The sequence below is a fragment of the Vombatus ursinus genome, unplaced genomic scaffold (assembly GCF_900497805.2).
Source record: "Vombatus ursinus unplaced genomic scaffold, bare-nosed wombat genome assembly UNPS02014779.1, whole genome shotgun sequence".
NCBI classification, from domain to species: domain Eukaryota; kingdom Metazoa; phylum Chordata; class Mammalia; order Diprotodontia; family Vombatidae; genus Vombatus; species Vombatus ursinus.
Genome location: NW_020954557.1, coordinates 58,989,870 through 59,014,932, shown reverse-complemented (window position 1 = coordinate 59,014,932; position 25,063 = coordinate 58,989,870). Strand labels below are relative to the sequence as shown.

The following is a 25,063-nucleotide window of genomic DNA, read 5'->3' as shown; positions in this document are numbered from 1 at the left end:
AGGATGATATGCTTGAACCTCATTTTGGCATTTTTCACACCACGTTGTGATCTGAAATCCAAATATTTTTTCAGACATTGTTGTCTGTGGTAACCATTTTATAGGTTGGTCATTTTTTGATTCTGTTATTGTTCTTTCAACAGCCTCTGAGGATGAATCTGAAGAAGATGGAGACCACAACAGAGCATTTGACATGGCCTAACATCATGTGGGACAAATGAGCTGCAAACAATTGATATAAAATAATTACTTTTGGGGGGGAGGGGATGCTTATTAAAAGTACAATGAATATTACTACTTTTATTTCAAATGTTGCTGGCTTCAAACTACACTGCTACACCCTGAAACATGGCCAGTGAAAATGATATGTTCACAAACTGGCAGGTTCATGTTGATTTTCCCTTGAGGAGAGTGGGAAAGTATTAGCTTTGTTTCAAGTATTTAATTCCCCTCCCTTCATTTTGTGTTCTGATTATTGTAGTCAGATTATATTTATGGAAGATTATTCAATTTCAGTTTTTTCCCTTGTTAGTAAAGAGATTGGATACTTTTGAACATGGGAGGGAGAGGCGGGTAGGAAACAGCACAGGATGATATTTTTCTGTTTAAACTTCCTTAAGTTGCAGTCTCATTTTGATAATCGATTCCAGTGTTTAAAAAAAAAATGGAAGCAAGTGGAACTTTCTGAAAAGCTCTAGTATTAGGTTTCTAAAACAGATTTAAACTGTTAATTCACTTAAACAGCAATAAAAGAGGACAAATGTTTAAATGATGGAATTACTATATATTGATTTGAAAATCAGATTGTATTTGATATATGTGGTATGCAGATATTCCATTTAGGAATATTACAGCTCTAAATTTTTATTTCAGAATTCTCTGCAGAAATGCAACTTACCAAAATTATTGCAATCTTAAGTAAGCTGTTAATTAAAGTTTTTTAGATCCCACATTCACAGTTAAAACACTGGTTATCAATGTGTTTTTTAGTGTTGTCATTTCTTTACAAATAAATACGATGTATATATAATTGATATTTGTCTCTTTTTTTAAGCTTTCCAGTTTTGTGTATTTAATTTTTCTTTGTTACTTTAAGAGAAAAGGAATCTTATTAATTTTGGTTCCTAGTATAGGCCTAACCTGAATACAGTCATGAAATGCAGGCTATGCCAAAAGTCTTAGTGTAAATTTAAGCTTTAACAAAGCTTAAACTTGTCATTAAGCTTTATTAACTTAACTGCAGCAAGACTTTAGGGACATCTTTTATTGTTATTCAAGTACTAAGTCTATTTCTTTCTGCCAGACTGTTTTTTCCAAGACAGAGTCTTTCAGGTAACATTTCCATTCTAATAATGTATCTGCATGGGAGGGAAGGGCTGAATTAAGGTTATTCACTTAATTATATTACATAGTTGGTAGGCTAATGTGCAAAACAGTGTCAGCTAACCAGCCATGCCACTTTGACTTGATCAGTTTTCATAAGAATGTATTGTCAGTTCATCCACATCTGAATCAGAATATTGGTTTAAAATAACATTTTTTCCTAAGGTAAAAGTGAATATTTCCACATTATACTCTCCTAGAATTATTTTCCCTTAATTGGTGTTCACATTTCAGAGAGGATTTGATTATATTAAATTGTGACAACTTTTACAAGAAAACTTGATTTACTTATCTCTTGCCTTTATTTTGTCTGCCCTTAAAGTAAATATACAGTATTAACTTAAGGATACCATTTTTAATTACTACACTTTTGATACCTCAAGAATGCTTTCACTTTCTTTTCAGTTTGTTAATAAAGCATTTATTTTCTCTTTCCTAGTTCCCTTCCTCCCTACCGCCCCACCAACTAGAGTAGGGGAGAAAACAGAACAGTTGCAGATCTCTACATCTTCATTTCACATTAAGAATATTGAAATACTCTTACTGTAAATACTCATGTTGTAATGGAGCATGAAGCTACTACTTATAGTAAGCATAAATATGTTGAGCAGAAAAAACCTTGGTAACATCTTGAGAATTCTCCAGTTTTTCCATTATATCCTAGTCCATTAGTTTTCAAATTCTATAAGAGTCTATTCAGTGAACTGTAGTCTCAACTCCATATAGAAGTTCTGTTTTTTATGTTATAAACCCCTCTGGCATTCTGATGAAGCCTCTGAATCTCTTCAGTGTTCTTGAATCATTAAATATATAGAAATAGAAAGGAAACTATTGAAATAGTAAAAGTTCACAAACCCCAAGGTAAAATCCCTTTCCATTTAATATATTAATTTTATTTTACTATATTGTTATTGCTGGCATACTGATGTTTCATCAAAACATGGTGTCATTGATTTAAATTCAAACTCACTTGAGTACCTAATATATACTAATATTGGGAATAAACAAAAATTCTTAGAATACATTCTGCTGAGTGGGATTGGGTATATAAACAGGTATAGTACAAGAAAAAGAGAACATTACTACTAAAAGGGGAATGATAATGGTATGTATAAAGTGTTGAATTTTCAGTCAAAAGGACCTGAGTTTGGCTTTTAGTGCCATTTTAAATTCCTGTACCATGGAGACCACTGAATGTCACTTTCTGTGTGCATAACTTGCTCATCTGTAAAACGAGCTGGAGAAGAAAATGGCAAACACTCCATTGTCTTTGACACGAAAACCCAAATAGAGTCATGAAGTCAGACAACTGAAATAGCTGAACAACAACACATGTAAAATGAGAGGATTAGACCAGACAAGTTTCTGGGGTCCTTTCCTATTATATACATGATTCTTAGATTTTTGGGGGGGTGGGGGTGGTGGGGGGAGCAAGAGAATGCCATCTGACTTGAACCTGGAAAGAAAGATGTGGATTCTGAGAGATTGAGGTGGAGTATGTTCTGGGCATTGAAGATGGTTTGTATGACTATACTGAACAGATGAAATGTTGAGTTCAAGAAACAGCTGGTAGTCTACAATTGCAAAGGAAACCAGTCACTGGTGAAATAGTTATTTAAATATATAAATACGTATGTATGTATACATACATAAATACTTTTTTTTACGATCAAGACCCCAGGTTAAGAACTTTTGTCTTAGGGCATAGGTTCTGGTTGTGTGGGTCAAGTAAGTGTTGTGAAGCTGCAGGATCAGGTTTTTCTAACCTGATTTACCCTGGATGCTATCAATAAGCCCTGGTCAAAGAAGCTAGAAGGGAAAAAACACCATGATATGGGCCATATTAATAGCCACACAGAATTTTCTCTTTATCCTTTGCACTTCCCACTTCATATACATGCCTTCACAAGGAAAATGATGGGGAATTGGCAATAACCAGGAAGGGTAGGGGAGTTTCTGTGGCTTCACTGGAATGAAATATTAATATTTTAGTATAATAGCTCTTCTACTAACTCATGTGACCTGTTTTTTTCTAATGCTAACTCTTAAGTCAATAAAAGAACTGCCAAGACTACTTGTTACAGCACTGACCAGTGCTAAGTGCTTGCTCTATACATACTTGTTGGCTCAATTTCATGGGCTAAATGAAAGCTTACTTTGTGTTAGCTTAACAATGGTATGAGTAAATGGGATTTGGTTGGGTCAATTTATGAGCTAAATGAAAGATTAAATTGTAAATGTTAGTTTATGTATAAGCCAGTAAAAAAAATAGTATGAGTAAATAGGATTTACACATTTCATAATGGAGAATACCCAAAGTTAGATAAGAGTGACAGAACCAGATGCCTACAGCAGGGATTAGTTTTCTTAAAAGGCAAAGTAGCTTTCTCCAGGACCTGATTGGCCCCAGTCTTCCTTAATGCAGCTTCCTAAGAGAGCAAAAAGTCCCACTCTATGAGGGGTTGGAGCCGCTCTGACCATCTACGTGTCTGAAGACGGTGCAAGTCACCATTACCTCCCTGCTGATATTTCCATATGAAGACAAGAGTGTGCCCAGGGTAGCTAAGTTCTACTGTATCTTTGCTGTGTTTGGGCAAAGTAAACTTGTTAACTGCTCAGTGACTTCCAGGTACCTGTTTCCATCCCCAAATCAAACCTGAGCTAATAGGATACCAGTGTTCACCTGCCCCAGCAGTTATCCAAATAACTTGAACCCTTCAAAGTAGACACCTTGGAAAGTTAAATACAAGCCAACAGTGCTGTCATCTTAAAGTGTTAGGGTAATTTCCTTCAGAGCGTGCAATCTCATTCTTTTGTCTTCAGTGGCATATGTTTGTTCTTTGATTTTTGGAAACAACTAAATGTTATGCAGGACAGTGATATATTAGAAATTGCACTGAATTTAAAGATAGCTCCTGACTCTGAAGCGCAACTCAGAACCTCTTGGCAGGCATGTCTTCATCTGTAACAATGAGGGGGATGAAATAAACCTCTAAGGTCTCATCCATATTTCAGTCTATATTCCTTGTGAATAAAGTGAGTAGAGGTAATCAGTGCGTTAAGTGATGAGACTGATTTTCTTGTATGCCTTGTAAACTGATCTAATGGAAACAACATAGGATTTGGAGTCAGAGGCCTTAGGTTCAAATCTCAGTTCTGTTATTTAGTACCTGTAGTGTGTAGCCCAGGAGTATATATATTGTATATGTCATATCTATAAATAGGTCCCATGGTGACTACTTTGAAGGAAAACATGTATTTGGATATAAGAAGTTCAGAATGTTTTTTAAATAATCTCATTACTTTTATAACCATCATTTGTAATATTTAATATTTTATGTAAGCTACAATTGCATTAGCTATACATACAGCTTAAGTATCTCCCTTTTTAAGTGAGCAACCATGGCTTTGAGATTGACCAAATTACTTCACCCCTCAGTCTCATTTTCCTCATCTGAAAATGAGGGTGTTGTACCAGATGATTTCTAAGGCTTCTCCCAATTCTAACCTATTGTTTTATTTTGAAGATTAAATATATATCTATATATATATATATATATATACACATTTTTTATACTCTTCAGGGATTTTTTTTCAGTATGATCAGCATTATGCAGAATAATTTTTTTTCAGTCATACGTAAATAGAAAAATGATTGTGTAATTTAAAAAAACTTTTCAAGTCCTAGAAGCTTACATTTGGATTGCTGTTCAAAACACTGCTTTTGATATCTATATCTGAAACTATTAATACTTATTGAAATTAAGCAATATACTCATTTTCTTCTGCATCTACTAAAATACAGTCATCATTATAAGGAAGTTGAGGTGCTGTTGTGTAAGCTGAATTTGTAAGGCCAGAAGTTAGATTTCTTTTGTAGAGGAACCAAACTACAGCTCCTATAATTGTCAGGATTGTAGTGCTGGCAATCACCAATGCTGTTATTAAAATGTGGTTATCTGTAAAGGAAAAAAAAGAAAAGAAAAATTCTATGTTAGGGACCAAACTGTCCTAGTTTCAACAGTTGAGAAATGTTGGTTTAAGGGGTGCCAGCTAAGTTTTGTATTTCTAGTAATTTTCCTAAAGCATATGTCTGTCTGTCCATGTCGTTCTGCTCAGTAAGCCCCTGTGGCTACCTGTTGCCTCAAGGATCAAATACAAATGTCTGGGCATTTCAAGCCCTTCACAACGTAACCCCAGCTTACCTTTCCAGCCTCCCTGTACGTTATTCTTTTTCATGCATTCTGTGGCCCTGCCAAACTGGCCTTCATATTCTTAACATGAGACAATCCATGGACAATCCACAGTTTGTCCCCCATGTACTCCCTCCTCCACCTCCTAGATTCCCTTTTTCCTTCAAAGCTCAGCTTACTTAAATGAGGACTTCATCAATTCTCCCAGGTGCCTCCTTCCCAAAATTATCCTATATGTATTCTGTTGTCTATCCTGACAGAATGTAAGCTAATCGAAGGCATAAATTATTTTATTTTTTTCTTTGTATTCCCCATATCTAAAAGTGCCTGGCACATAAGAAGCACTTAACGATTGAGTTCTAAAGCTATCTAAACTGTCAAACACTCACAGATCTGTGATCTCATGGATTTATGTGTGTACTACAATGATGGCAGATTAAAATCCCTCTGTGCCTACCCATCTTGTGAGACCCATAATTTCACCACAAGAAGTTCATCAGAAGTGGCAGAGGCTGTTCTCCATTTCATCTAATATAAGGACACTAACAGAACACTGGCTGTCTACCTATCACCTTTTGCTCTTGACGTGACCAGCCCATCTTTTCCTATCATATATTTCCTAATAACCTCTTCTGCTCCTGTTCTTTGAAGTTCCTCTTTGGTTCTATGTTGCATGCATACCCACTATGTTCTTTTTCCATTGTTCCCGGGGATAATTGTTTTCATAAAATATCACTAAACTGCTGTAAATGAATGAAATTATTAGAAAATCTACATTTATTACTATCATTATCAACTTTTATTAGCCTCTTAAATGGCCAGATTTTGTAATCTCTTATTTATTCACACAAGGAAAAAACCCACAATATTGATATTTCAGCCCATCTTCCAACTATTTGCCTAAGCTCTTTTTAACTTTAAAAAATGTGCCAAACCTGTTCATTACCCATGAACATCACCCATGTAATTAGTTGTTACTTTATAATTGGAGGTGTCACAGTTTGCTTTTCTGGCATATTATTGAACATGATTTAATATCTGTGTGACCTTGGGTAAGTCATTTCATTTTAGGGATTATAGAGACATAAAGTTATATAATTGAAGGCCAGATTGGACCTCTTAGATCATCTTCCTAATTTTACAGATTAGGAAGTTTGGATTTGAACCCAGGTCATATCTTAAGATTCTTGGGCCTGGAGTCAGAAAGACATGAGTTCAAATTGAGACACTAGCTGTGTGACCCTGAGCAAGTGATCTAACCTGTTTTGCCTGTTTCTGTAAAATGGAAATAATAAAACACCTAACCTCCCAAGATTATTAGCATAAAATGAGAAAGTTGTAAAATGCTTAGCACAATGTGTGGCACATAGTAAATGCTATATAAATATCAACTAATATTTATAATTATCAATTGTAATTATTGTTAAATTATTCTTGACTGGGAGAAAAAACCACTTTTCAAGGATGGTATAACAAAGTCTTTTGGTTCTCTGGATTCTTTACAGGTAACTTTATGCAGCTTTGTATTCAAAAAGTTTTGCAAAATGTGCAAGCATGTAGTTCTTTCCTTTGCAAACCAAGTACCCCCATCTTTGTGGGAGATAATTCAGCTAGCTAAATCTAAGAGAACTGGTTTACAAGTTAGTTTAGTTGCACTAAAGACTAAGAGTCATAAACGGCAGCAAAAGACCCAAAGGCATAGAAGATATCTGGGTGCCTACAACTTTCTTCTATGTGCACTTATTTTTGCATAATGATAATAGCTTGCATATTTTATGTTTTTTAAATGGCTTTCATGGCTACTTGTAAATTCATGCCAGTAATGGTCAAGTTTTGGTGATAATAAAAAGCTACTGGGAGAAATATTTCCTAGAAGACCTTCTTTCATAATGCAAAGAGCATTGGATAAAAGTCAGAAGACCTGGCAATGTCACTTGCATGGCCTTGGGCAAATTACTTCTCCTGTTAGGCCTTCAGTTTCCAAATATGTAAAAATGAAGTGGTTGGAGTTAGATAATCTTTAAGATCTCTTCTAGCTCTAAAGTTCTATGATCCCAGGTGAGGAACATAAGCCACAATGTAGTATTTTTGAGAGTTCCTGAGCCTTCCTTAGGGACCACTGGTTAAATGCCAAATTGTTTTAATGAAAGATTTAAGCAGGCTGGGAGAGTGGTTTTTTATCATTCTATTATAGTCTAAGGCAACTACCACTAACATTAAGAAAAGTTTTTTTTTTAAGCAGTGCAGTTTCTAAAAGGATTCTTTACAAGTTTTCAGAGATACTTCTTTTACATTCTAAATTGATCCAGATGTTTTTGAAATAGTCCACTGGGGTTAGTAGAGCTTTTCTTCTTAATCAGGAATCAGTTACATTAAATGAGTTCCATTTAATTCAATGGCTAGAATTGTAAAGCAGTTAGTTTTAGAGTGCCCTCCAAATTTACTAACTAGAGAAAGGCTGTAAGCTCATTAGGCCGCCTCCCTATGGAGGACGAGAGCAAGAGGTGCATAGGATGAGAAGCTGAGTCTATCTTATCGATAACCTGGACATCACAGAGCTATGGAAATGTAAAAACAGAAATGTGTATGTTTACCTCATAGAGAAAAAAAAAAGTCTAAAATGTCCGCCTTCAGGGTCTGATTATATTCAGCAGTTTACTGGGCCTTCCTTTGTGTGTTTGCTCTTTGTCCTTTTTTGATTCTACCCTAGGTAAAGGATAGGGTAGATGTGGGCCAAACTCACATAGAATCCTGATGGTGGCCTCTTAAAAACCTTTGATCTAGCAGTGGCAATACCTCAAGAAAAGGCACCATAAGGTGGGGGGGGAGGGAGGAAGGAAAAAGGGGGGTTGCCATTTGCTAGTGTGAAATATACTAGCATGGTCCTGATGTGATAAAATAATGACAATTTTTAATAACTAACATTTTTCAGTGTTTATATGTATCCAGGCCTCAAAATTTTCCCTTTACATAAGGGGAAACACATATATCCACTAAAAGTTCAAAGTAGAGCTTGGCCTACTGCCATTGACATTACAAGTGCTATTTAATAAATACCTTCAAATTGAATTTAAAGTAGAAGCCTGACCCACTGGACTTGGCAGTTTGCAGACCTGGAGGCCAGTTTCAGCTCTGCCACTATTCGTATCATTGTGAGGGGGTGGGGAGAGGGGGAGGAGAGGAGGAAAATCACTTATTCTTTATCTGTCAAATGGAAATAATGATGCTCATCCTACCTCCTAGGACTTTTGTTAAAATGAAATGCCCTTTATTTGTGTTGAGTGGTTTGTGACAGAAAGGAAACAGGGGAAGACTGGGAGGTCTGTCAAAGATTGTGATACAATGGAAAGAGCACACTAGCTGTGTGACCCTGGGCAAGTCACTTAACCCCTGATTGCCTCACCAAAAAGAAAAAAGAAAAAAAGGAAAGAGAACAGAATTTGCAGTCAGAAGAACACTGAACCATCAGTTTAGAAGTGGAAGGGACCTTACAAGCCATTTCCTGGTTCAAATCCCAAATCTGCCACATTTACCTTAGATCAGGAACTTAACTTTTCTAGTCCTCAGTTTCCTTATCTATACAATGAGAAGTTAGACTAAATCACCTCAAATTCCTTGAGCATTGAATCTATGATCCTATGAACATCAGATGTAGCAACTCAAGCCAGCAAATACAGGAATTAAGGAAACCAGTGGAAAGTCAAGACCAAGAATACAACTGCCTCCCATATAAAAGAAAACTGTGTAATCTTTGTGATAGTAAAGGCCACATTTATGCAAACTGTCCAAAAACATGTCATAATAAAAGAGAAACTGGCCTTGTTCTAAAAGCCCAGAACAAAAGTACAAGAGGAACAATGATGTTGGAAACATCTGCCCAACAGAATGTAGGGAAGTCTTCTGGGGCCCTAAAATGAGGAAGAAAGCAACAGGGGATTTCCTAGAGCAGATGGAAGAAAAGAGATATGATGAAGTTGAAGTTGGGGTGGTAGGAAAAGGAAAACAGGTAAAGGACCTAACGGTGATTAAGTGGTACAACAGGAAAACAGCAGGGATAAGAGATCTTTTACTGAGAAAAAGGAGACTGGCTGTTTCAAAATAGCTTTGTCTGAAGTCTCTAGAAGAAAAAAAAAGAGAAGAGTCTGTAGACAAAATAATGGAGGGGAAAATACATCTAGTGTTGATGGAACCCAGATTTCAAAAGTGAGATAAAGGAGGGGTAAAGGTAATTTAATACTTGAAACAAATCAGAAGAAACCAAGAATCATCAAAAGAGGAAAGGGCACAATGACATTGAAATTACAATGGCAATGAATGAGAAGCTACAGATGATGTTCTTGAAAGAAATGCTTTGAGAAGACAAAAGGATAAAAGAAGTGGCAAGGACATGGCAAATGCTAAAGTAATGAAAGGATAAAAACAATTAAAATTTTTAAGGATCACTGAATCTTTACTCATATTCATTTTGCATGCAGGACAAACTGCACAGGTGTTTAAATCACAAGGTCCAATCAGGGCTTGACTAAAAAATATTTACTGTCGTATTATAATACTTTTATTAATACCTTTTGTTTATATTGCCTTTATTTCCAAATATATCTCTTCTCCCCTCCCTAACCGGAGAGCCACCCCTTATAACAAAGACTTGTTTAAAAAAGGGGTGGAGGGAAGCAATTCAATGAAACTAACCAGCATATTCCAGAAGTCTGAGTACCTACAATGTTTCACACCCAGAATCTCCCATCTTGGCAAAGAAGGGAGGAGGAGCATAACAATTTTTTATGGTAGCAAAGAACTAGAAACAAAGTAGATAGCCACTGATTGAGGAAAGGTTTAATAACAATTACTGGGCTTACAAAGAATTCACAGAAGCATAGGAAGTGTCATGATGTTCTGATGTAGAATAAAGTAAGTAGAACCAGGAAAACAATATTCACAATGACTATAAAAATTTAAATGAAAAGAACAACAAAAGAAGAAAAAAAAGAAAGAAAAAGACTACCATATAATTATAATGACCAAGAAGCTTGCTTCTGGAGAATGAATGAGAAATTAAAACACAGTGAGATTTGGGAGGTTACCTTCAGAATACAGAAATATATGTTGAAAGACTTGCAGGAAGAAATATTTTCTTAAAGACAAAACCCAAAAAGGGTGTGGTAAAGGATGATGATGGAGCGGAGACTAAATGAAGAAAATCTGAAGTAGTAAATCACACAAATTATATACAAAGAAACATCACAGGGGTGGGGAGGGGTTTTATGCATAAAACAGAAATTGAAGGATTAGGAAATGAAAACATGAAAATACTTTTTAAAAGGCTACAGGGTTAGAAAAATTAGGATGAAATAGAGACATGATAGGGAAAATTTTGCATAACAAATGTTTGGTTTATTCCAATATAAAACTCCAAGACAGGAGAGATAGCACCTGCTCAAGAAAAGGGGGTAAGGAAGAAGAAAGAACAACACCTGAATGTACTGATGTATCAAAGCAATGTCCTGAATGTACCATAGCAAAAGACTTTTAGAGCCAGTTGGGCAAGATCTAAAGTGCAGGTCCACTGTCTTATTCAAGAAACTTGAGTGACTCCTTAACCATTTCAGAATTAATTATAAAATTGTTTGACTTTTAAAGTCTTTCAAAACCTGGTCCCTTTTTGCCTTTCCAGTTTTCTTATACCATACTCCAGTGACACTACCCTCCTTGCTATTTCTTGAACAAAATGTGGAGAAAAAAAGATTATATAAGTTACAGCTACAAAGAAAATGTATGGGTTCTTATTAAAAGAGAAAGAAAGACAAAGAATAATGATCTGATGATGATCATGATGATGATGATCATGATGATACTTTACATATCTATGGAGCTTTATAGTCATCATACTTGGTGTTTTTTTTCTTTCTACTTTCCATCTCATTTGAACCTTACAACAACCTTGTGAGAGGGTCAGGAGGCAATCAGAAAGGCTATATAATTTGTCTTTATTCACATGGCTAGAGAGTTACAGGGCCAGATCCAGAGATCACATCTTTGGTAGTGTTGGGGTTTTTTTTTTTTCCATTACACTACATTGACTCTATTGGGATAGGAACTATGTTGAAGTTTAAGTTCAAATGGGTAAAAGAATTAGGAAAACTCCTGGTGAAAAGAGTAAAGCATGCTGTGGAAAAGGGGAAAGAGAAATAGAAGAAGAGAACAAGGATGAAAATGTAAGTGTAATGTGTTTTTAAGCAAGGTATGCAAAGCCAAGATGGAAGAGTAAAGGCAACCCAGATGAACTCTCTCAACATTCCCTTCCAAACAAGTTTAAAATAATGCCTTATATAAAATTTTGGAGTGGCAAAGCCAATATGATGAAACATTTTTCTGGCCTAAGAAAACTTAAGAGGTCAGCAGAAGTCTACGATACCAGGGTAGAGGCCTGTCTGGAGTCCACACACATAGTGGCTGCAGCAGCAGCAGCTTCAGAAGCTCTCAGCCCAGAGACCATAAGGGGATTTGATGACTGCTCAGAAAGAGATCAGAAGGACCCTTTGTTGGCACTGGGTATAGGTGGCACTGATTGGCAACTCTTTTGACCATACACAGTTCTGGGACAGTTCCAGGGAGGAGAGGAGTACTGGTATTCAGTCACAAGGGAGCAGGGGCCCTGGTCATAGTACCAAAGCAGAGAGGAGCATTAGTGCATTGCAGCTTCAGGGGAGCAGGGGCCCCTTCCTTAGTGAAGATCAGAGCACAGGCCAGGAGACCAGTGTCTATACCTCTTCCACGGTGGAAACATCTAAAACTTGCAGATTCCTAGAACTAGCTCTGAAAATAGCAGCATGAAAAAGCCTGAAGCTTGGGATAGTGTCTTCTACTCCTACATGAGTAGACCCCACTTTAACATAAAGTTCAAAGTCAAGAAATAGGCTGGAAAATGAGCAAACAACAAAAATGACCATAAAAATCTACTATAGTGGCAAGGAAGACTAAGACATAAACTCAGAAGATAAAAAAATGCAAAAACATCTCCAAACAAAGCCTAAAAGAAAAATATTAATAGAATCAAAGCTCAATGGGCAAAGTCACAACTCTTACAGTTCCCGTTTCCTCATTTGTCAAACAGTGATAATAGTATACTTGCCTACCTCATTGTGTTGCTGAAGGAAGGAAAGCATTATATTACTATGAGAAGTTTTTATTATTTTTTGTATTTTGATTTTTAAAAGTTTTTTTTTATCAAATGAGATAACGAATCTGAATATACTTTGTAAGGGACAAAAATACTACTTAAATAAATGTAAGATAATATCATCAACTCATTCCATGGCAGAAAAGATATCACTGCTTCTTATTAAAATGGTCCAAGTTAAACTTGTTTAAAAAAGTAAGAAAAATTATTTTTTGCACTGATTGTTCTTAAGGGGAAAATGGAAGATTATGTAAACTACAGATTGGCAGGTTTGAGATTAATCTCTATCTGTCTCTGTATATACATATATATATATATCTCCATATGCATGTGTATATCTTTGTGTGTGTGTGTGTGTGTGTGTGTGTGTGTGTGTGTGTGTGTATGATTTGGAGTAAAACTACAATTCTAGTATGAGCTGAGAGTATGACATAGCTGCTAAAACAAACAAACAAAAAACCCTAATGCTATTTTCAACTTCAAAAGGCATGATTTCATTATGGTGGGTATACCTTATGCTGACATAGGTCATGTCTCCAAACTTTAACAAACAAATACTTTTTTGAGTAGTTTGACTAAACCTTTGCAACCTTGTCATCTCCATGTCTTTCTCACTCAGTGGTCAACCTTTTTTTTTTTTTGATTAGTCTTTCCAAATGTAGGCTGATTCTCAGACAAAGTCCCTTAGTTGGTCATCAACTTAGAGTACCCAGAGTCACCTCTACACCACAACAATGCATGAAAAGTAGGACTTTGGGGGAGGATTGTTTAGATCAAGTGAGGGAATAGGAGCACTACACTTTGTAGTGGTCACACTGTGGTGTCACTTCAGGGTGCCACATTTGGAGAGGAGCACTGAAAAACTGTATCACACCCAAAGGAGGGCAATCTTGATCATTAGGAATCTGAAATTTGATTCCAATCTAACTTTCCCTATTTTATTTCACACAATTTCTTCTTCTGCTTCATCCCCTCAACCACCTCCACCAAAAAAACCAAACAAACCCGTAAATACATTCATTTCTATGTCTTTGTTCACATTCTTTATTGTGCCTAGAATCCATGCTCCCTTTTCCATCTCCAGCTGTTAAGATCCTACTCATCCTCCAAATCCCCCTTCAAATGCCATGTTCCCCATTAAGCCTTTCTTTATCCCCACTCCACTCCAGTCAGAAATGATTTTTTCTACCTATTACATTTTATAGCATTGTGTTCATGATTCCAGCGTGTAATTTCACATTCTACTTTATATCTACATTATTTCTGTCTACACCCAGATGATAAGCTTATTGAGGGAAGAGTCTATCTTATCCTTATGGCTTTTTCAATGCACATATATATTGAATTTTGTTGAATAAATTTGAGGATTTGTTGAAAGAATTGGGCTTACTTCATTTGGAGAAGGGAAGAATTAGAGAGAACATGACACATGCTTTCAAATATTTGAAAAGCTCTCATGTGGAACATGGAATAGTCTCTATCTATATGATCAAAGGGCAGAAAAAGGACCAATGAAAAGAAATTGCAAGATGACATATTTTGGCTACATATAGAAAAGAACCTAATAATTATAGATGTCCAGAAATGGAATGCCCTGCTTCCATTTTTGGACACCCCTAGTGAGCAATTTGAAATTGGAATTGTTCAGGTGGAGGTTCAATGAACTCTAGGAATTCTTGTCATGGTCTCTTTTCACTGAAAACCTGAAACCATGTCCAAACCAGTGACTGCTTACAAATGTACATGTGCCATAAAATCAGTGAAAACTACTATCATAATGAGAACTGTGTGGTGCATTTTAGCATATACCAATGAATGTTTGAAAAGGCCATGTTGATTAATTATCCATTTAATTAACTTTTCCTGCAAGAGTTATATGGAAGAATTAAATGCACACAGAATTAAATACTGAGGAGGACAGATGCTCCTTGAAGTGAAATTAACATTTGCAGGTGTGAATATTATTACATGGGACAAAGTGATTTGCCATTGGAATGTCTCTGAAATTATTATGCAAGTCAATGGGAATATATGATTCAATATAAAAACTTCAGGTGTAACTTTTCAATACAATTCAGTAGCAAGCATTTGTTAAGCACTTATTGTGCTTATGTTAGGTAAAGGAAGAGATTTGTTGTTGTTTAGTCATTTTTCACATGACTTCATGACTCTTCTAAACTCCTTCTAGGGTTTTCTTGGCAAAGATACCAGAGTGGTTTACTATTTCCTTCTCTAACTCATTTTAAAGATGAGGAGGCTGAGACAAACAGGGTTAAATAATTTTCTCAGGGTCATACAGCTAGTACATGTCTGAGGCCAGATTTGAACTTAGGTCTTCCTGACTCTAGGCCCAGCACTCTATCCACTGCATCACCTAGCTGCCCTTATAAGATATTATCTCTGTCTTTAAAGAGTTTACAATTTAGTAGGTGGATAAAAACGGAAGAATCATAGAATTTTAGTGTTGGAAGGGATCATAGCAGACATATGTTCCAACTCATACCTGAAAGGAATTGCTGACAAATGGTCATCCAATGTCTGCTTGAGGACTTCCAGTAAATGGGAGGGCAGCTAGGTGGCACAGTAAAACATCCAACTATGTAAGGCAAATCAACAAGTGGCTTTTTGTCCCATTCATATAATGCTGGGTCTGGAGTCAGGAACACTCATTTTCCTGAGTTCAAATCTGGCCTCAGACATTTACCAGCTGTGTCACCCTGGGCAAGGCACTTAACCTTGTTTGCCTTGGTTTCCTCATCTGTAAAATGAGCTGGAGAAGGAAATGGCAATCTGCCAAGAAAACCCCTAATGGGGTCACAAAGAATCGGACATGGCTGAAAAAATGTCTGAGCAATAAATGGGAACCTACCACCTCCTTCCTCTTTGTAATATTTCTAATTATGAGGAAGGTTTTCCTGTCCTTAAGCCTAAATTTGCTTCTTTGTAACTTCACACTGCTCTTTATTCTATCTGGGGCCAAACAGAATAAATTGTATAATACCCCTTTCAAATGACAACTTTTCAAATACTTGAAGATAACTACCATGTCCTCCCTGCCTTCTCTTCTCTAGACTAAGCATCCCCAGTCCTCCAGTTCTCATATGGCATGGAATTAAGATCCTTCACTAGACTGTTTGTCCTGAGTATTATCAGTGTCCTACCTAAATTGTGGAGATTGAAAAAGAACACACTATTCTGGTTGTTGTCTGACTTGGACAGAGTACAGAGTGACCTAGTGTCATGGAAGCAATGAACACGAGCTTGGACAGACTTTGGGAGATAGTGGAGGACAGAAGGACCTGGTGTGCTATGGTCCATGGGGTCATGCAGAGTCAGACATGACTGAACAAATGAACAACAACAGAGAAACCAGCACCTCCTGATTCTTGGAAGCCATATTTATTAACGTCCCTCAAGATGGAATTTTTTCCTCTTTTTTTTTTTTTGACTGACATAACATACTGTTTACTCAAACTGAGCTTGCAATCCCCATTCTGTTTCAGACTAAATGCCTTCTGTGTGTCCCCTAACCTATACTTGTGAATAACACTCAGTATTATTATTACATGAAAAGGTTACTAGAGAGTCATAAAAGAAAGTACTACGCAAGGTCTAATGGGAAAGAGGATTTATGAAAGGGGAATTGGAGAAGGTGTCCTAAGGGAGCTGACATTGGAATTGGACTTTGGAGAAAAACATTTAACATTTGAGGCAAATCAACAAGTGGCTTTTTGTCCCACTCATATAAAGTAGGAGACAATTCATGCAATGGACCATTTGTTTAAATAATCCTTGATTTGAGGACCCAGAAGAAAATAAAAATTAAAAGGCAAAGATGGTCTGTATCTACAAGAAGGGCAACATGTTATGTTTTCAATAGAGTACATGTGGAGCATTAATTAAATTTAAAACAAAGAATAATACTCACCTGGTAAGTATTTCTTTTCATAAGAAACTGAAAAAAAAAACGGAAATCAGAATAAAAAATTCAGACATTTTTAGCCTGTTGCCTTTAAACAATGAATTTCAAAAGAAAAACTTACTATCTTACATATATTATGTATCTTATATGTATATGTATCTTATATTTATATGTATCTTTTATGTATTCTGCATACTGCACTGTTTTGTTTTACTGTAATCATGCCCTGAAGCAGTGCATGTGAAGCATACAATCTTAAAAAAACAAAAAACAAAACAAACAAAAAAAAAAACACAAAAACAACCCCAAACAATGGTAATGGTATGTCTCTACTATAAAATTTTCAACTGCCAATGTCCAGAAGTCAAGAAATGTATTTTTCTTCAGGAGAACTTTTTGAGAATTTAAGAATAGGGATGTGATTATTAGATTAGTAAGCTTAAATGCCAATTTAATCACAAAAATTTCATAACAAAATAAAATTTATTTTATTTCATTCAAATTAAATATATGCCAAGTATTTTTCCCTTCCCTTCTCTCCCCCCATTTTTTTTAATGGGAAATGTTTTGAAATCTATCAAACAATAATGCATCAGTTAGGAACATAACCACACATAGAGGATGGGGTTATTGAGGTCCTTTACAGGCAAACAGATCCTACCTATAAGTCCCCCACCCCCACCCCTTCCGCTACCCAAGTTATTTATAAAGCAACAAAGAAGACAATAAGTAGCAGTCTGACTGTTGCTTCAGTGCACTGCAACAGTATCCTCCGACTGGGATCTTTTTAGGTTGAATCACCTGTTGTTAATAGTCTTTTTGTTATTGAAGAGGAGCTCTGACATCCCAGGGTGATGTCTTACAGGAAGGGGAGAGGGAAGAGGGTCTAACAAGTTTCTACCTGTGCTCCTTTTGTTGTTTTCTTTTTGTTTTGTCTGGCTAAGATGTCAATCAGCAAAAGCCGCGGCATAGTCAGCAATTAAAATTGTGGTGGGTTGCTTTGGTGCTGCTGGCCAACAGTGGCATTGGTGGAAAAGGGAGGGTATGTTGTCCATTTCCCTTTGTTTAAATATGCCTCATAACTGTCTCTGAGGTCCCAGTGGTACAAAATATTTGCCTATTGCCCTGGTCACAATTCTAAAAAGTTGGGAAAATAGAATGGTCCAGGGAATGAAAAACATTTATATCGTCATTATGACTTACTTCATTGCTACACCTAGGGAGGTTAGCGAGGGAGTTTTTACCAGTACAGGTGGAAATAACCAAGGTCTTTAATTCTAGAGTTCTGGTTGTAGAATTAAACTGAAAAAGTGATTATTGCCAGTGTAAAGGAAAATAGGGCAGCTAGGTGACATAGTGGATAGAATGCTGGGCCTGGAGTTACAAAGACTCCTCTTCCTGAGTTGAAATCTGGCCTCAGACACTTACTTAACCCTGTTTGCCTCAGTTTCCTTATCTGTAAAATGAACTGGAGAAAGAAATGGCAAACCACCCTAGCATCTTTGCCAAGTAAACCGCAAATGGGGTCACAAAGAGTCAGACATGACTGAATAACAATGACGACAACATAGGAAAATTTTGTCAATTAAACTTAATGTATATTTTAAATCTCTTAATTCAAAAATGAAAGGTTTCAACCACAGAAAAAAAATGTTAAATTACAATAATTAGAACACGTGGAGTGCTCGAATTATGTTCAATGGCTTTTTAACAAAACATTATCATGCTCTAATATAATTTTGTTCACAAAATTAATTTTCTGCAAAACCACTGCTTTTGCATAAATAAACATATATGACCTATAATCTTAAAAAGGATTAAAATGTTATTATTTTTTGTATGTTTAAATAAAAGGGCTTGTTCTTTCACGGAAAATAATTCTTTTTTTAAGTAATCTGGATTTATGGAATTTAGCCATTGACTTTGTAAAACTATTTTTTGAGTTGAACCATCGCATATACAAATCTAAGATAATTTTTCTATGGAAGAAACTAAGAAAATTCTTGAAATACTTAAAAATACCAGTAGAATAAAAATGCTTCTGGCTTACATGATTTGACTTTAGCTCTTGAATTTATGCAAATTACAAAATTAATTTGCACACTATTTAAGAGGAGACCATTTTGGGGGGATGCTTGTTCTGAAAGAGGTAGCCAGGCACATTGAAAAGAGAGGTGGATTGGGAGTCACAAGAGCGAGCCTCAATTCCAGCTCTGCCACTTAGTACTTGCATGACCTTGGGTTTTCACCTCTTTACGGCCCAGTTTCCTCATCAGTAAGAAAAAAAAAAGCAAAAAAAAAAGCAAAACAAAACAAGGAGGTATATGGACTAGATGACCTCTAAGATCCCCACTAGTTCTAAATCTTTAATACTGTTTGCAACATTTTTTTAAAGAAACAAAAGTAAATGAGCATAAATCTTCCTTTCCTCTTTCATTGTTCTCCTTAGAATAAGAAAAAAAAAACATTCAGCTATACTTACCAGCTGCTTTACATAGGGCACCCTCCACAGAAGAAACTTCACAGTTTCCTTTTTTCCATATACCAGACTTGGTTTGCAAAAAAGCACATGTGTCTATTAGGTCTTGACTTTCTTCTGAGTTTTTCCACTTGTTAAATGTCATGTTAGACTTGTCATACCATTTGAAGCTATCATCTGTGGGTTAGGGGAAGTTTTCTCACATTATTACTGTCAGATAGCATTTTTATGACCCAAAAGCCAAGAATTTTTTTTTTTTTAGTACAACAGGTAGGAAATGATCAAGATTTGGCCTAATATTTTCCTTTTAGGACTCAAAAATCAAAACAAACACTGAAAATGTAAAAGGAGAAGTGAAAAGAAATAAAAACTAGGTACAAGGAGCAAAGAATAGTTAGGAATTGATAAGACGTCAATTTCCTTGCTTGGCGTCTAGGTTTGTGACACTGTTAACCTGAATCATGAAAGAAAGGAAGAAAGGAAGGAAGGAAGAATGAAAGAAAGGAAAAGAAAGATGAAAAGATGAGCAGTTATGTTAGATACTCTTAAGACAGTGCTAAGAATTTTATTTTTTTAATTTGTTTATTTTAGACAAATGATAAAACTTAAATGTATAATAAGAAAAGAGAAAGAAATAGTATAAACTTAAATATTAAACTTAAATAAAAAATAAGAAAAGAAAAAATGTCATGTGCACAGCAGAACATAGGAGAGGATTCAAAATATAAAGCAATAACTTTTCATTTTAAGAAAGCCTTTATATTAAATACTGTGTGTTATGTTGAAAACTGTCCATCTTTTCTTTGCTTCTTTGCTTCCTTGTAGGTTTTCTTTTGTTCTCTACTGTACACTTTTTACTTTGTTCTTTTTCCCCCCTTCCTCCTCCCTACCCACCACCCCAAAGCTATAATTGAGTGTGAATATATTTCTATATAGGTATTGATATAATTCATACACATATACACATACATATTTTTTCCCTAAGAGATTCTTCTAATAATCTTTGTTTTTATGTTTGTGCCTATCTCTTTTACCCTCTCTCTCCTAACTCCTCTATTTTATTTCTACCTGCTACCTTACCCTCCTATTACTTGACCTACCCCCACTCCAGCAATCCCTCCCTTATCCTCACATTCCCCTAAATCTAAACCCCCTTCTATAGTCTCCTTTTAACCTATTCCCTCACTCTTCCCTCTAAAGATCCCTCCTTTATCCTCTCCCCCCTCCCTATCCTCTTAGAGTTTTATTTCTTTCTAAATTTAGAAGAATTATATACTCTTCTAAATGTGTATGTATTTTCCCTTCTTAAACCCATTCCCCATGAAAGTAGGCTTCCAGAACTAACAGCTTCCCTCCCCCATCTAATTCCTCTGTATTAGTTCTTCCTCTCGTACCTCATTTGTAAAAGATAATTACCCTTTTAGCTATTCTTGCATGGTTTTACTTTTTGAAGTCATGTCATACTCAGATCTACCCCAATCTTTCTTATAAATTACCTAATTACTAGTAATAATCTTAGACCATTGGTTTTACATTTTCCATACATAAAAGGCAAACATTCTATCCTTATTTAGTCCCTTGTAATTGGTCATTGGTATGTGCCTTATATTTCTCTTGGCTCTTGTATGTCAAATCTTGTATTGAGTTTAGTTTTTTTTTTAAACAAAGTCCTGAAAATCCGACAATTGATCAAATGTCCATTTTTTTTCATTGAGAATTATGCTTAGTTTTGCTGGGTGTGATATTTTTTGGCTGGAAGTCCAGTAAGAATTTTATTTAGAGAAATCCTTTGGGCAAGGTGTGAAAGTATATTTAAACAAGTTAGGAGAATGTACATTTTATGACAATGCCCCATATCCTACAGGATTGTTAAGATAAAGTCACAAAAATGTTTCACCCATCTGGCTTCACTGGGGACTTGAAATTGATGAATTCAGGAAGAGGAAATATGTGGTTAGAGATATCTTGAAAACAAATTGACACCAGATTAAAATAAGTTAGAATCCTATAGGCCAGTAGCCTTTAAAGGTCCATCAAATAAGATCAACCTCAATATATCTACAACTGCAAGAAGACTAACCTTTGCTAATTTTGGGCTCCTCTCTTCTAACATTATATCACTAGAGACAGCAGGATATCATAGGATTATAGATTTTGAGATGGAAGAACCCTATGAAGCCATTTAGTCCAATCTTTTTATTTCATGAATCAGGAAATGAAGGCCAGGGAGGTTAAATAACTAGCCTCAACTCCCACAGGTAGGATACGGTCAGGCAGGGAGTAAGAATCAAGATTTGAATCCAGGACCTCTGACTCCAAAGTCAGTGTTCTTTCCATTTTAACACACTACCTGCCCACTTTCAACTTTTCTTCCTCTACAGAGTAGGTGATGAAGTGGATACAGTGCTAGGCCTGGAGTCAGGAAGACCAAAGTTCAAATCCAGCCTCAGATAATTATCAACTATATGACCCTGGGCAAGTTAATTGACCTCTGGCTGACTCAGGTTCCTCAAGTGTAAAATGGAGATAATAAATAGCATCTTACTTCTCAGGGTTGTTGTGAGGATCAAATGAGATATTTGTAAAGTTCTTAGCACATTGTAGGTGTCTATTAAATGTTTGTTCCCTTCCTTTGTTCCCTACAAATTAAGGAAAATCTTGAATCTAATGACCTTTAGGATGAATAATTTTGAAACAAAGGGCTCTCCTTTGGCCTTAGCACATGGTTCTTGCCTGCTGCCAACAACTACAGTGGTGCCTTCAGCATCACTGTTCATCTTTTCTATAGTCAGACAGGTAGACATTTAAAAGTGACCAACCCCCCTTCTCCCCAGATATATATCTGCTGGGTCACACCTGCTCCAAAGACTTGTAGGATCTGTAAGATCTGTAGAATCAAACATGCATTATGATTTGGGATTTTTTTTCACTTGGTGAAAGTAATTTAACCTCAATAAGCCAATGTCCTCAACTTACTGATGATATTTATAATGCTATTTCTGTAAGTACAGTAGACTAAAACCAAAATTTCAATTAAAGAACCAACTTTGAGCTTTTTAAACATGTCATTTCTTAAATTCTTAACTAACTTCCAAGAGTATCTTGTAGATCCATAAATGCTTGAATTGTGTGGAACACCCTAAGAGAAAGCTGCCACTTGAGTCTAGGACAGCTAGAGCTTCTCAGTAGCTACAGAAAATGTCTATTTACACTGAAGCTAAAATTGAAGGAAACTTAAGGGACTGAAAACATTTCTAACATTAAATAAGATGTTATTGCAGAGCAGAACTCTCACTTACCATCTGTGTCATAAAACATGCCTAATAAAATATCATCCTGGACCTTCCATCGTTTTTGAAAAGTCTCCAGTATAAATGCATTTTCTTCTTCATTATGTATGCTAATCATATCAGCTCCTGAAGCTGTTGGGGAGGAAAAAAAGTCTATCAGTCCATTTTGATTTGTGAAAGTTCCTTGAAAAGTATAAATTATTGAGAGGCAGCATAGTAAAGAGGAGACAGAACTGGTTTCAAAGTCATAGGACCACAGATTGAAAGGACCTTAGAGGCTATTGAGTCCAGCCCCTTAATTTTTTTTTTTACAGATAAGAAAACTGAGGTAGAGATAGGTTAAGTGAGATGCTCAGCATCACACATCTAGTGAGTAGCTGAGATAGGATTTGAACCTAGGTCTTCCTAACTCCAAGCCTTATTCACTCTCTCCTATGCCATGCTATCTCTGTATTGTTTGAGTTCCATTTCTGAAACATACTAATAATGTGACCTTGGGTATGCTACTTAACCCCTCCTTGGTGTTTCAGGAAACCTTCTAAGACTATAAATTTCTGAAAAGTTACCATCCTACTTTGATAGACAGATCTGGTATGTGTATGAATGCATATATCTCCATCTATATTTATGGTGGCATTATTATTATTACTAATATGCAAATTCATGATAGTTATATTATTTCATCAGTTTAAGGAACTCCCAGTCTGAGAACTCCCTCTAGCAACAAAAACCTCAACCAGTATCTGACTTCATAAACAAATCAGAAGGAGTTGCCTAAGAAACACAAAGATTAAATGACTTGCTCAGGGTCCCATAGTCATTGACAGAAGTGGGATTTTAACATAGATCTTCTTGACCCCAAGCCCAAACTGCTATCTACTCTGTCATTTTCCCACTACTTCATTACTACTATTAATAAAGATAAACTGTTAATGTTAAATGTTAATGTCATGTTAAAATATATTGACCCTTTTTTTGCAGTCATTTGTAAGGTGAATTCTTTGGTCTAATTCTATTATTTCCAAATCCCATGAATGTCCTATTTTATTCAGTTCTTAATGAAATTATTTCCTTTAGGGGCAGCTAGGTGGTGCAGTGAATAGAGCACCAGCCCTGAAGTCAGGAGGACCTAAGTTCAAATCCAGCCTCAGATACATGATATTCTCTAGCTGTGTGATTCTGGGCAAGTCACTTAACCCTGATTGACTCTCAAAAAAAAAAAAGAAATTATTTCCTTTACACTTCATAGCATCTAAAATGATGATACCTAGAACTGTCACTAAACACCTGGGCAGATTCAACTGAAGCTGGAGATGGAATATGGCAGCAGCAAGAGAGCAAAGGAGAGTTCAATGTGGATGCAATCATACCAGGAGAGGGAATGACCAATACTTTGGGGTCTGCCTCTGTCTCTCTGCTTTTTAGGACTGTGGGATAGGAAAAACCCTATATAGGGATGCCATGGAAACAGGACCCGGTGTTGCCTCAGAACAATTACCTTGAGTGCAGCCAAAGAATTGTGAGGTGAAGCAAAAAGTCTCTTCTGGAAGGAAATGGGCCCCTACCCCCTTCATTCCCAGTGTTGATAGGTGGCCTCTCCCTTCCTTAGGTGACACCTCAGGGCCAAAGGTTAATACTCTGATGATGTTTTACATTCCTATTCCTTGTAAAAGAAGATTCAAGTTTCTTCAAGGACAATGCTTAACTAGGCTATAGTTTAGGCTTAACTATCAAAAGATGAGTTTTTCATCATTATGTTTGACCTTGTAAAAGCCAATGGATTTATAACGATTTTTAAATTGTAATCTAATTAAATACTGTATAATGTTAATTTACTATGCCAGGCAAATAAGGCCTATTTCCATTTTCTTTAACAAATTACACCATAGGACCCTAGAGAATTCATTTACACAGATAAATAAAGAATTTTGAACAATGCATTTCCAGTGTCATCCCTGGGTAAAATCTAATGCAGATCTCTAATCTCTTAATAGCTATTCTCAAATCACACACAAAAAAAGAGGAATACTAAATATTTGTTAATTACCCTTTAAGTACGATGAAAAGATTAATATATAAATTAAAGACAATATTTAAAAATGAGAAAAGAGTTTATTTTTAAAAATCCTACATGTGAAAGTAAAATAATAAAAGAGAGTTAACCTCAGGTAATTCTAGCACAGGGCAACAAAGATAAAGAAATTAGACTGAAGCTTGAAAAGGTAACAAATAAATTTAACTAATTATACATTCAATTTTTAACTCATTATCTGTTTCTCTCTATATACTCTTTCCCTTGGCAATTTCATCTATTCCCATGGGTTCAATTATCACCTCTATGCAGATGTTTCCCAAATCCACATCTTCAGCTTTGATCTCTCCCCTGAGCTCTAGCAACTACTATCTAACTATTTGATGGACACCACCTGAATATAAGACCAGCACCTCCAACTCCACATGTATAAAACTTACTTCACCATCTTCTCTCTTAAACCATCCCCAAACTTCTCTGTTTTCTCCCATCCCAGTTAACCAAGCTCAAAACAGGATTCATTATTAATTTTTCCCTCTCTCCATTACCCATATCCAAACAGTTGCTAAGTCCTTTCAGGTGTATAG

The 25,063-nt window shown here is 35.9% G+C and overlaps 2 protein-coding genes across 7 annotated transcripts in view; one reads left to right on the top strand and one right to left on the bottom strand.

The window, feature by feature from the left end:
• The window catches only part of MARCH7 (membrane associated ring-CH-type finger 7), a 51,599-nt gene extending 50,565 nt beyond the window's left edge, over window positions 1-1,034 (top strand). For all 6 annotated transcript variants that reach the window (XM_027866076.1, XM_027866077.1, XM_027866075.1 and 3 more), the window contains one exon: window positions 144-1,034. In XM_027866076.1, the coding sequence (XP_027721877.1) occupies window positions 144-221 (78 nt within the window). In that variant the 3' untranslated portion in view covers window positions 222-1,034. The remainder of the gene's footprint in view (window positions 1-143) is intronic.
• A 3,954-nt stretch (window positions 1,035-4,988) lies between these two features.
• The window catches only part of LOC114045604 (lymphocyte antigen 75-like), a 183,742-nt gene continuing 163,667 nt past the window's right edge, over window positions 4,989-25,063 (bottom strand). The window contains exons 36-39 of the mRNA XM_027865682.1: window positions 22,454-22,576; window positions 19,158-19,331; window positions 16,682-16,708; window positions 4,989-5,342 (exon numbers count right to left, since the gene is read on the bottom strand). Of these exons, the coding sequence (XP_027721483.1) occupies window positions 5,146-5,342; window positions 16,682-16,708; window positions 19,158-19,331; window positions 22,454-22,576 (521 nt within the window). The 3' untranslated portion in view covers window positions 4,989-5,145. The remainder of the gene's footprint in view (window positions 5,343-16,681; window positions 16,709-19,157; window positions 19,332-22,453; window positions 22,577-25,063) is intronic.